The following is a 12,827-nucleotide window of genomic DNA, read 5'->3' as shown; positions in this document are numbered from 1 at the left end:
CTCAAAAATTAAATGCAAAAGTTTGTCAAATTATACAAAGCAGCCAACCCACATCTTGGCACAGATGCTTTTAGCACATATTAATGCCTTTCCTTTTATTTCCTATCGCAAGTATATGAAAAAAAAACAAGTTGTGTACTTTAATTCTATCTAAATAGATTTTAAGCTCAAGGCCAAGGGTATTTCTCAATTTTGATAACTTTATTTTATCTAGAACCATAGAGAAAAATGAAGTTGAAGCCCATGTCTCTTGACTAAGTTGTTTCCATTGGTATTTTATTTTATTTTTGTCACTGAGACAAAACTAGGAACCTGAACCAAAGGTCAGAGTTTGCTTTCACATTCTTGAGAAGTTTGATGAATCATTTTCTGTCCCCTAACTAATACACACACATATTCAGTTTCTAAACTGAGTCTGTCGGTGTTTGTACTGAGCGATGTATAGCCCTTTGTAGTGTGTAGGGATGGATTTTTTTTAAAAAAGATTAACATATGGATGTTATTATTGTTGAAATAAATAGGCATTTATTATACTCATTAGATAGTAAGTATTACAATTTCTAAATCCTATTGAATATGCCAAGACCAAATTAATGAGGAATTTGTAAATAATTGAGATTCTCTTTCTAGTTCAAATGATCAGTTAGCTGTTAATATTGTTGAAGCCCTAACTTTTCACCTGGCCACCTCTCCCATGGAAATCTAGCTCAGGGTGCTGAAGACAGGAAGTGTTGTAGGATTGGCATACACTTTGTGGTGCAAAGCACATGACCTTTCAGTGTTTAGCAGCTGACAGTCCAAGAAGCTTGCTTGTTCGAATCAATAATTATTAAATATGTGAAGACGTGTGAGTGCAATTCCAATTAGTATATTTAATAATTCTTCTCCCTTGTTGCTTACAGTCTTCAGCTTGATTGTGTTCCTTGGCCTTTATCCATGGTTACTAAAGAAGCCCGTTCCTTGAGGCACATAATAAAACCTGACCTGTTAGCCTGGTGCCAACACTAAAATGAGGCCGACTCTCCAGAGAAATCTAGTATACCCAATTCCTCATTTCCATGCCCATTTGTGAACTTCCACGGGCACAGAAAAATGAGTGCTTGCCTTTCATCGAGGCGAGAGCAAATGTTAAGGAGGCAGTTTGCTGAATTAGTGTTTGGAAAGGTTGTGTCTGAATTGTACCACTGATTTACTAGGTATACTTAGGACTGTTATTTTCGTCTATATGTACTAAGCTTCTTCTCTATCAAATTCAAAGTCATCGTGTGGATCTTGCTGCCTTTTTAAAACTAAAATATGGATTTGAAAAGTTTGGCAAAGTTTAGAATGTTACAGATTTGTAAGGTATCAATGCGCCAAGAAATTAAGAAAATAAAAATGGTGACACATGTCTACATGATGTCTAGTGATACTTGAAAATTTTATTTCTGTTTTCCTGATAGCTTGCATAGCAGAATTTCTCTGGCTCTGAAGTCATGTGGGATATTCTACTTAATAAGTTTTTAAATACTCGACTTACTAAGACAGTTATGTATTTTTACAAGTAATCAATAAAAAGAATTGTGAAAAATGAAGTATTTCCATTAAAAGGCAGAGCATCCCAACCATAATGATTTCTACTACATGGAAACCTGTTTTCTGTATAATGCAGATGAAAATAAGTGTCTAATAGACTTCTTAGAGAATTGGTGTGGTTCATAAATACCCTTGCCTATTTTTATGTTAAGTTTTCTTTATAAAAGCTTATTATTGAGTACCATCTGTTCTTGATAGCTCTGCGTATGAATATGGTACAAGTTGAAGAATATTATTAGTGATCTAGAAATTCAGTCTTGAGAATTATGAGTTTTAATCTGAATATTCAATGTATAGCAACGCAGCTTGCAGATGGCACTGAGTTCTGTGTTGTAATGGTTATGAACAATAACCGGATTCTGGGAGAGTGTTCCCATCAACAGGTTCTGACAGAATCGCCTCTGGAAGTTGAGACTTGGTTCTTTCCTCACTGACATGAATCTTTAAAGCTGTTCTGTTTGGCCTCGAGGTTTTCCTAATTGCAGGAATCCAGCTTAGGGCCAGAGCAGCTCTCTCATCTGCTTTGAAATGTGTTCAGTTGTTTTGTATTAAGGTGTAAGACTTGCTGCTTCCAATAACTTCTCTTTGTTTCCTCAGCTTCTGTCCAGCTGCCCTGGCAACGATCCATTTCGCATAATAAAGTGCCCTACTACATCAAGTAAGTTGATTGCAGTTCTTTTTTAAGTACCAAGAAAATAAGTTTTTACCAAATAGCTTAAGAACTCTTCCTCCCCTGTAACTTGTTTTGTTTTTATTGGGATTTGTTGTTGTGGTGGTGGTGGTGGTTGTTGTGATCGTTGTTTTGAGATAAGGCGTCACTATCTAGTCCTGTCTGTCCTGGAACTCATTTTGTAGACCAGACGGGCTTTGAACTCAGGGAGAGTCACCCAGCCTCTGCCTCTCTGGAATTAAAGATGTGTGTCACCAAACCCAGCTCCCTGTACTTTTAAAAACAGAATTTAATCCTGTTACCTAGAGGAAGCTAGGCATGATTAACATTGGCAAGAAATTAGTTTCAAAATCAGAGAGTTGTCGTTCATTAGGTTATCCTGGACTTGGGAAAAGGGAACTGAGTTACTGTTCTGTCCCCACAATTATCAACCTTCCTCCTCTTCATCCACCTTATCATCATCATAAGATTTTTTTTTCCAGCCTAGTTTCTCTTTTCTGTTTCTTCTTACGTGCAGTTTTCTGAGTACTGTCTAATTTGCACGCCATCTTATGATGCCGATCCGCGGCTTACTCTGTATTTTGTCACAGACTGGAATGATAAATTGCTACTATTATCCCTAGAAGTGTAAGTTAGTGAAGCCGTTGATTTACAGTGCAATCTAGCACTAAGCATTGTCATTGACCCTATTATGTGTAAGGAGAACCAGATCGTAATTCTGAGCGTGTGCACTGAGTATCAAAAGACAGCCATAGCTCCCGTTAGCTGTGTGGCCTTGGGCAAGTTGGATAAAAATCTCTTTACCAAATTTTCTTTGTATCATGCCTGAAACAAAGTGTGGTCCCTTGAAACCCTATGTCAACTCTAATTGACTTGTCTGATCTTTCTTTTGGAAAAGCTTGTGAAGACAGTATTAATGGGATTGCACTTCCTAATGTACCTTTCCTTCTATCCTAAAATCCATCCTCATTTTAAAAACAAACTTGATTGTCATCATCTATAAAAATATATTAAACGATATATGTTATATTGCTTTATGAGAATGTAACTCCTTTAAAGATGTCCAATCTTAAAACCCTGGAACACAGAATATGTTAGGTTGCTCAGCCGGGTAGTCTCCAGAATGTAGATCACCATAGGCAGATTATCCTGATAGAGTCAGTAACATCATGGAGGCTTTAGAAAAGAAAGAGTGCAGCAAGGAGAGGCCAGACTTAGAGAGGAAATTACAGATGCAGCACTGAAGATGGAAAAGGAGAAATGTAATCCTGGGATATGAATGCTGTCAAGAGGCTGGAAAGGAAGGAGTGGGGTCCTTGTAGACCTCCCAGAGGAGAACTCATCCATGCCAGACTCAATGCCAGCCTTGGGAAGTTGTTGTGTGCTAGCATTAGAAAATGAGTATATACACAGTCCCAAGTCTTAGAGTTCCATAAAGATTGATTAGAGTTAATTAATGGAGTGGAGTCCTCTATAATCAGATTTTTTTAAAATGTAAGATTGATCTAGTATAAATGAGATTGTTTTCACTGGATAAAGATAATAGGAAATATCTTACTCAGTGAAGCTTACACACTATTTTTTTTTTTGCTTTTTGTGTGTGTGTGTGTATATGGGGCAGGGGGTGGACTGCTATAGCTCACCTTTAGTGTAAATACTGCTGTTAGCTGAAGAATTTCTGTTTGTCCACATCACATATAGATGACCAGGAATTAAGTAGTGGTTAGACTTCCTCTAGCCCTAGAGTTTATATTGGGATCTGATGGGAGATTACTCTGGTTCAGACTCAGTTCTTATGGAGAGAAAATGTGGAAGAGAAAAGTTAGGTTATCTGATGTCTCCTTGTTTGGTCATAACCAACACTGGAAAAATAATATAAAATGCTGAAGTGGCAATTCTTTAATGATGTTCTTTAGGACATCTGTTTCTTTAGTACATATCAGAATTTATTTTCTTTATATTCTTTATTTTCTTTCTTTATTTTTAGCAATTATTTGGCACTCTCACACATGTATTCTGGCCATATTCATTTCCCAATTCTCTCTTAACCTCTTCCCACCTCCATCAATCCCCTTCTACCAACACCAGTTCCTTATCTTCTTTTTATGTCTTTTTGTGTTCTTTTCGTTTGTACTTTGTGGCTCGGGTTGTCCTTTCTGAGCATAGGTCTGTAACTGTCCACTAGAGAATGGCTCGTTTTCTTAAATACATGTAGATTTAGAGTTCAACGTCTTTCAAGGTTTTCACAGTTTAGAACAAATTCTAGTTTTATGAAACGCATTTACCTGGCATTTTTTTCATTAGTTACTCTGTTACGCAGCTTTCTAGTTTATTTCCCCATAGAAAAAGGAGCATTAAACTTGGGAGGTTGAATTAGTAGCCAGTATTTCACACGGAGAATTATTATGAAAGCCAGATTTAATCCTCAAATAAACTCATAAGCAAGTAAATGATAAACGAAAAAAGGCTTTTAATGTGTACTTTCCTTTGCATGCCTGTACAAATAAGTGAAAGAAAAATGTTAAAAACCTATTTAGCATTATTGTCACAGTATTAGAATTTCCTGGGGCAAATTGAGTGAATTAATTCAGCCAACAGAAAATAGTATTCAAGTGGAAACTTTAACTTTACATTTTAATACATATAATGCTGGAGTACAGCAAGAGGACTTGGAAGGAGAAGTCAAATTAAAATTATTTATAGTTTGTATCTTAATTGTATAGGTTAATTAAAATATGTATTATGCAAATCAAGGTGGTTCTTTATTAACATTTTGAAGTGCTCTGCAGTGAGTGACATGTTTTTAAGAGTAGCAGGATATAGATCTGCAGTGTAAGGACATGTCTAGGAGGCATCAATCTTTGTTCATGCCTGTGTTAGTCAGGTTTCGGTCGCAGGAACGTGTGCCTGAGATGAAATAAATAAGCCCATAAAGAAAAACAGGCCAAATCAAACTGCAGAGTCGTGAAGCCCAGTCCCAATGGATATATCTACAAACACTCCCTCACCTAAGGCTCAGAGAACATTGCAGAAGAGCAGGTGGAAAGATTGTAAGAGCCAAGGGATCAGGGAGTTTGTTGTGAGATTGTGTCTCCTAGGAACGTTAGAAGATACACCCATAAAGTCTTACCAACATGTCTGCCCAAACATGAGCTGAGCAAGGGTGAAACCAATGGGCATGCCAAAGTGGATGGGGGAAAATCCACATTGCCTCAAACCTACACAAAGAACTATGGGCAACTGAGGAAAGCTGGGAGTGGGAGACTTGGTCCTCTTCCAGGAAGAATGTCCAGTGCCAAACAGTCAGCCCTGAAAACATAACATACAAGCGATATTATATAGACTCAGCAGCTTATATTTAGGAATGTGTATATGTGTATGCATACGTACATATATGGTTCATGCAATAACAAGTAGTAAAAAAGAGGCCAGGATTTTGAAGGAGAGTGCGGAGGGGTCTGGGGAGGGGTATATGGGAAGTTTAGAGGAAGGAATGTTAGCATAATCTCATCAATAATTGAAAACATATATATATATCTTAATTAGGGTTTCCATTGCTGTGAAGAAACACCATGACCACAGCAGCTCTTATATGGAAAACATTTCACTGGGGCTGGCTTACAGTTCAGAGGTTAGTGCATTATTGTCATGGTAGGCGGCATTTTGAGGCATGCAGACAGACATGGTGATGGTGAAGGAGTTGAGTTCTGTGTCTAGATTGGCAGGCTGCAGGAAGACCAAAGGAGCCCCTGGGCCTTGTTTGAGCTTCTGAATCCTCAAAGCCCACCCCTAGTGACAAACTTCCTCCAACAAGGTCATACCTACTCCAATAAGTCCACTCCTAACAGTGCTACTACTTGGGAGCCTATGGGGGCCATTTGCATTGAGACCACTGCAGTCCATAAAATGGAAAAGGGGAAGAAAAGGAAGAAAGAAAAGAAAAACAGTTTACTTTTAGCTTACAGTTCTGGATGTTCCGAGGCATGGTTGGTCGTTCCTAGTGCTTTGTTGCCTATTAACAAGAAACATGCCACAGAAGACACCTGCGGAAGAGCAGAACCCCTCAAGCCCTCCTCTCATAGCCAGGAAGCCAAAGGTAGGAAAAGAAGAGATAGGAACTTCAAAAGCATGCTCTCGAGTACATAATGATGTCCTACTAGACCCCACCAGGCCCACCAGTCCTCCTAGGCCCACCAGGCCCACCAGGCCCACCAGGCCCACCAGGCCCACCAGGCCCACCAGGCTCCAGGTCTTACAGGTTTCATAGCTTCCCAATAATGCAACCTCAGGGAGCAAGCCTTGAACACAGCCTGGGTGAGCAGAAGAGTTAGCAGCCAGACTACAGCTGTGTCTTACGTTGATGCGCATCTCTGAGCTGTATTTGCTGCCGAGAAAGGAGACTTTCCAAAATAAATCTGTTTATTTTTTTTTCCAAGATGGTCCAGTGGCAGCTCACCTTACTCTCTAAGTTTGATCTTGGCTCTGAAATATCCCTCACTATGCTAAAGGGTTAGCTTGAACTTTCTCTACCATCACACATATTGGTGTTTCTTTCATGTTGTTGTCATGCTCCCATTTTGAGTAGATCTACATTGAGTATTTTCTTTAGTCTGTCACCTCTCTGTGTGTGTTTTTGTTTTCTGTTTTTCTTTTGGTATCTTTGAGTTCCCTCCTGACCTCTCCAGTGTGTTCTCTATCTGCTCCAATCTATTGAGTGGTAGAAAATTAGAGTAGAAATTCAATTTTAGGAGTAGGTTTTCTTTAGCTCCTTCATGTAGTTAATCTACGTGTGCTTTGTATGTTTGTCCTGGGTAAACTGCTTACATAGTGTAGAGGAGAGAATCAGCGTGAATTTCTTTTGGAATTGTCCTATCTTAGGCGGTACAAGAGCACTGGTTTTGCCTAACTAAGGGTGAAGAAGACAGACATGAAAGTAGAAGCTCCTGAAGGTGTTTATCTGCCAGCAGCAGCCGCTTGGTCAGGGACAGTTTACTTTTTAAGGGTTCTAGAAAACTGAACCCAGAACCAAAGGAGTCCCCAGCAAAGGAATGATACACAGTGCGAGATGAGTTTGCTTCTCTCTGGAAATCCCCCTACGGGTGTTTTCCTCCCTTCCTCTTGTCCAGGGCACAGATTATATTCCCAGACTCCAGATTTATAAGTGGAAGCCCTCAGGACACACTTTAATTACCTTTCAAGAGCTTCAAGTTTGTGTATTTTACTTTAAGTGATAAAGAAATAAATGAAATCGAAGTGCAAGAAAATGCGAAAATCTATTTTACTAAGAAGTGGTCTGTGACTCACTATTGGAAAATAAATATTTAAAAATCACTGGGTCAACTCCACTGATGGGGAGTTGCTCTATGAAAAGATGTAAGAACCTTGGGATCACTAAATTTCCCCTGTGCTTGGAGGCAGCCTCAGACCAATGAGCACACCTTGGCCAGTTTAGGGAACCAAACAGCAGACAAGCAGGCAGTCCGACATAGTTGGCTACCGAAAAGCTGTCAAGGGAAGCATCTGGCAAATTCACCACTGTCCTGGTTAACTAAGATCCTGGTTAATGTAGATAGAGCTGACTGTTTCTGAAAACACCATTGCCTTGCCTAACATTCGTATGCACGAACGCTGGCTTAGAAACTTCTAAATTCCTTAGCAGCATTGCTTTGTGATAACACCACCATCTCAGTTTGAATTTTCTGTTTAAAAATTTATCAGAGATAAAGACTGGCTCAGTGGCCAGGATTATGTGTTGCCCTTGCCAAGGACCCAAGTTTGGCTCCCAACAACCACGCCTGACTGGGTTACACACAACTGTCTATAACCCCAGCTCTAAGGAAGTCCTCTGGCCTCTGGGGGCACCTGTGCTCACATGCATATTTCCCTCTTGCACACATTTAAAAATAATAAAATTTAAGCTACATTTATTTATGTGTTTATTCTGTCTATGTGAGGGAAAGGATTGCCTCAGTATACACCTCGGTGAGAAGACATCTCAAAGAAACTGTTCCTCTCCACCCACCATATGGGTTCCAAGGGTTAAACTTAGCTTGTCAGGCTGGGTGGCAGACACCTTCACTTACTGAGCCATACTGCCAGCCCTAAAGTTTACTCTTTTTTTTAGGATCAGGACCATATTCAGTTTCTAAGTATCTGCCATGTGGCACAAAGGATTGCTCTGGAGGCAGCCACAAAAGAAAGAGTGTGTGTGTGTGTTCCTCATATTGTGAAGATTAAATGGTTAAAATTATTATTAAATTAAGCAAAAGCAGAAAATAATAATTAAAATTGTAAAATAAATAGAATACCTTCTGTTCTGCCTATGAAGTAAAATAATATAGAAGGGGTTTCACATGACCATCTAAAACAAATTTGAGGTGATGAATCTGCTTTACACATAAATGAGCAGCTGAAGTGGTAGATTTTTGTCGTTGTTGTTGCGGAGCTAATAGATGTGCATTCACCTTTCGAAAGGAAATCACAAGGCTACGATGATAAGTTCCTCTGATGAGGTCATACTCTTGATGTCGCTGCCCTGAGTCAGAGCCATGCCAGGCTCCCCAGGGCCAGGGCAAAAGGCAGATGACTGATGGGATGGGTTGGATAGTTTGATTCCCCTTATATGAGGATCAGAGGGAGGTGGAGGTGTGGGGCAGAGGCTGCTGGGGTTCCCTATGGGTTCTGGGGCCCCTGTTTATTGTGTGTGTGCATGTTTACCCTACAAATCGATCTTTAGTGCCCTTGCACCAAAGCGTCATCTGTCCTCCCCTTACACCCATCCTGAGAATCAATTCTGCTACTTAATGTGAAACTGAGTACAGGCAAATCTTTTCTCACACTTCTCTACCAACTATTCTGTCATCCCTGCCCACAGTATTGACTTTGTGAATTTGTCAATGTAGTATGCCTGTTTCTTACGGCCTTCTACAAGCTGTGCCTTTGGACTTGCTCCTGAATCTCAAATTATTTTAAGTGCACTTTACAGTTGAATCCAACAGAGTTCTTCACTGTTTTTATTTTGTATTTCCTTCCTCATGTCCTTATTACTAGGAGGAGCCCGTGGCATCTTTTAAGGAGCGTTCTGACCCTTCACAATATGTCCCATATAAATTATGAACAAAGCTCTCTCTTTTGGAATTTTGACAGTCAAGCTTTCTCCTTAACTTTGTCAGTTTGTAATTACATCTCCCCACCACCCAAAAAAAAATGCGATCTTGAATTTCCTGCCTTCAGAAGTCCAAAAGATACATGCTTGTGAGGGGGTCTGAGTAGCTGCTTATAACCTGGGGAGCACGGAGTTACCCTTCACTCTTATGCACAGTCTATAGCCTGGGGAGCACGGAGATACCCCTCATTCTCATGCAGTCTCTCTCTGCCCCAGCACCCCCTCAGCACATGTGATTCTGTTCACAGAGTGAGGCCTCAAGAAACCCTCAGGTACTGGATTTTCTTCTTTTAGCCCATGCTTGAAGAAACCAAAGATTGAGCAGCCGATGATGGCCAAAATACCTTCTCTTAGATCTTTGAGATAAAATTACCCAGTTGACTGCTGCCACTCTGGGCTGAAGGCATTGGTTTCATTTAAAGATTTTTGGTTTGTTCTGTAGACACCTGTGTCAAGCTGAGTGGTTGGGATCTCTTCCTGGATTCCCTGACAACCTTTATAAAGCCTGTGTAAAGTGGTTGTTACAATAAGACCAGAGCTTACGTTTCACCTTAATCAGGTTTATTATCTATTTTTTCCCTATCATTTCTTATCTTCTAATGTACTACAGAACTTCCCTAGGAAACTTCTTATCCCCAGAGATAGGGCCTCCCCACCGGGCACCTTGGGGCCTGTTGATAGTTTGGACCAGAGTGAAAGTTAGAAACCAGGTGCCAGCGGATTGAGTAGATAACAGGGCAGCGGGAGGTAGAACTGTTGCGTAACAGACTGGTTTTTGGAGCAGTGGGAAAGGGGTGAGAGCTAGCAGAAAAAGTTTTTTTTTTTTTTTTTTTTTTGTATGTGTGTGTGTGTGTGTGTGTGTGTAGGGCTATAGCATTTTTTTAAGAGACTAGTTTTACTGTGAGGTCTGATAATGCAGTATGATTTTTTTTTAAAAGCATTTGGGTGGCGGGGGGGGGATGGGGGGGGACTACCCACTGCTATATCAGTGATTTCCAGTTAAGTGGGAAAAGGAAGGCAGGCAGAGGAGGGAATGGCATGGATTTGGAAGCAAGGAGATAAAACCCTCATCTGTCAAAAGTTTTTAAGTTTTCAATGAAGTACAAGACAAAGGCAAGATAATATTGGGGAGGGAACCCCTTTTCCGTCAGGAAAGGAGAAGGGCGTAGGAAGGGGGCTGTTGTCTTTGGAGTTTAGGGACCCTAGTACACTACGCAGTAGCAGCCAGGGGTTTGAGGCTTGGAATCAAATATTTAAAGTTGTGGTAGTCTGCCTCTAGAGTGATTTTTCTCCATCCTTTTCAGCCACAGCTGCTTCGGTTCAGAGAAGGCAAAGTCACTGAGCCCATCCAGGCCTGAGATTTGCTAGGGGTGGGAAGGAAGGCAGGGCAATAAAAGTGCTTGTGGTGATTGTAATGATGGACTGCAGCCTCAAATCTGGATGGACTCATCAAGAAATAGTTTAAAAACCTTAATTCTGCAAATCTACTTCCATATCAGGAACTCAGGCTTAAATCAGACCATCTGTGCTCAGAGCCTCATTCCTTCCTAGCCCATGGCCCCCGGCGAGTTATCTGAGTGGCTTCAACTCTCCTCTCCCACGTCTGCAAAACAGTGAACATAGCCATCTAAATCACAAATAGCATGACCATGTGGACTGAGATCCTCACACATAGGAAAGTACAGTTTGCTCACTAAAATAATATCCTATTTCTTAATTGATTAATATCATTTATCCGGAGTCAACCCTTTATCTCTCTCTTCTCTTTCTTTCTCTGTGGTTGTCCTGGCGCTGGCAGCACGGGCAATTGTTTCCCTTCCATTTGTGCTTGTCATGAGTCGGTCTCCTTCCGTTTTTTGCTCCAGTGTGCCTTTATATTCATAATCAGGAAAAAAGTAAACAACCAACCTTGGGGAATCCCGTTCAGGTATAACACTGGATAGATAGCAGCAGGTAGGTAGATTCAGCCCCGTCAGTTTTTGGACAAGAGGAATACCTTCCATTCAGTTTGAATTTTCAGCTGGGGAATGCGAAGGGATTCTACTAAGGACAAAGAGGCTTAAAAGTCATCTTTCCAGAGCAGTGGTTTGCCCAGAAATCCATCTCTTTCCTTTTTATCTAACAAACAAACCCACAAAGGTAGACCATGCGGTTGGTCGGTTCATGGCCTCTCTGCAGGATTAGAAGACAGCACTTTTCTGTTTCATTTGTTTGGATACTTTCTTACATGATTTGCATTTTATTTTCTATGGTTTATGACTTATGAAATTGCATATTCTCCATAGTAGCAGATAGAAAACTCTACTCCTCCTTAACCTAGTGCATTAGAAGGTATGGGATGTGTAATCTGTGCCTTGTCCCTGCTGCAACACCTCAGGGTGAAACTGTCACAATAATTACACCAAAGCACGAGTGTATAGCTTCAAGAAGGACTGTCCGTCCCACATGCTGACAGTTTTCGAAAGGAGCAAAGTCTTGACTTTTTATGTACATAGAAAGAACAAGTGATTTTAGTCAGCTCACTCACCTCTAGCATTTGCTCTTGCGTGTCTTTATGTTTATACCTGGAGTGAAATGATCAATGACAGCCATCATGAAATCCAGTTGGAAGCATGGCATTGGATAGATGCTAGCAGTATCTGGCTATATATCAGTGTTTGGACATCATGTCTGTTGGACCATCTTTCACAACTAATTGGTATGAGAGTCAGGAAGAAGTTACAACAGACCCCAAGGAGGCAGAGAGCCACATCTCTGTAGAGCAGGTTAAAGGATATGAAGATGAGTTGACTCAGAGAAACAGTGTTGATAAGGTCATCAGTATCTGTGGGGCAATAATCATTGCATTTCAGGGGACATGATTTGCATTCCTGTGGGCAAGACTGCCCCAATGAATACTGTTTACGGCATTTCAAATAGTGCAGAAATAACATAAGCTTCACAGGGGACCCAGTAGAATTTTCCTCACCAAAGGCTTCAACAATTTTGTTATTTCTTCTCCAGTAGCAAAATGGAGATGTCTGGACACCACAGTAAGAAGAGGTCACCGCTCTCACTAGCCTGTGCTTCATGAAATTCTTGAACTTAAATATTCATTTGGATTTCTAAGTTTTCATTTTGTTCTGGGTCAGCCTCCTGAACCAGTTGCACTTCTGAAGTAGAATTTTTGGTAGCCACATTACAGTGTGGCCCGATGGTGTCTCTGGCTGCAGTAAAGCTCCCCTCCCCACTAGCCTTCAGACTGCTCGGAAGATGGGCACTGTTATTTTCAGTGAAGATGCCACCTTGCTTCTGTTTTGGTTGCTTGCTCTGGGCAAGCTGGAAGCATTTTGGCAGGAGTTGCCCGCCAAGCAGTGTGCAGCTGTTCAAATACTTACAGCCTTTAGGTTTAGTGTAGATTTTGTTCTGACCCTCTTT

General features: G+C 40.7%; 1 protein-coding gene across 7 annotated transcripts in view; it reads left to right on the top strand.

The window, feature by feature from the left end:
- Nucleotides 1-12,827, top strand: part of Utrn (utrophin) — a 498,374-nt gene that overhangs the window by 408,859 nt on the left and 76,688 nt on the right. For all 7 annotated transcript variants that reach the window (XM_038338349.1, XM_038338350.1, XM_038338351.1 and 4 more), the window contains one exon: nucleotides 2,173-2,233. In XM_038338349.1, the coding sequence (XP_038194277.1) occupies nucleotides 2,173-2,233 (61 nt within the window). The remainder of the gene's footprint in view (nucleotides 1-2,172; nucleotides 2,234-12,827) is intronic.

The sequence above is a fragment of the Arvicola amphibius genome, chromosome 8 (assembly GCF_903992535.2).
Source record: "Arvicola amphibius chromosome 8, mArvAmp1.2, whole genome shotgun sequence".
NCBI classification, from domain to species: domain Eukaryota; kingdom Metazoa; phylum Chordata; class Mammalia; order Rodentia; family Cricetidae; genus Arvicola; species Arvicola amphibius.
This window is presented reverse-complemented; position numbering and strand designations above follow the sequence as displayed.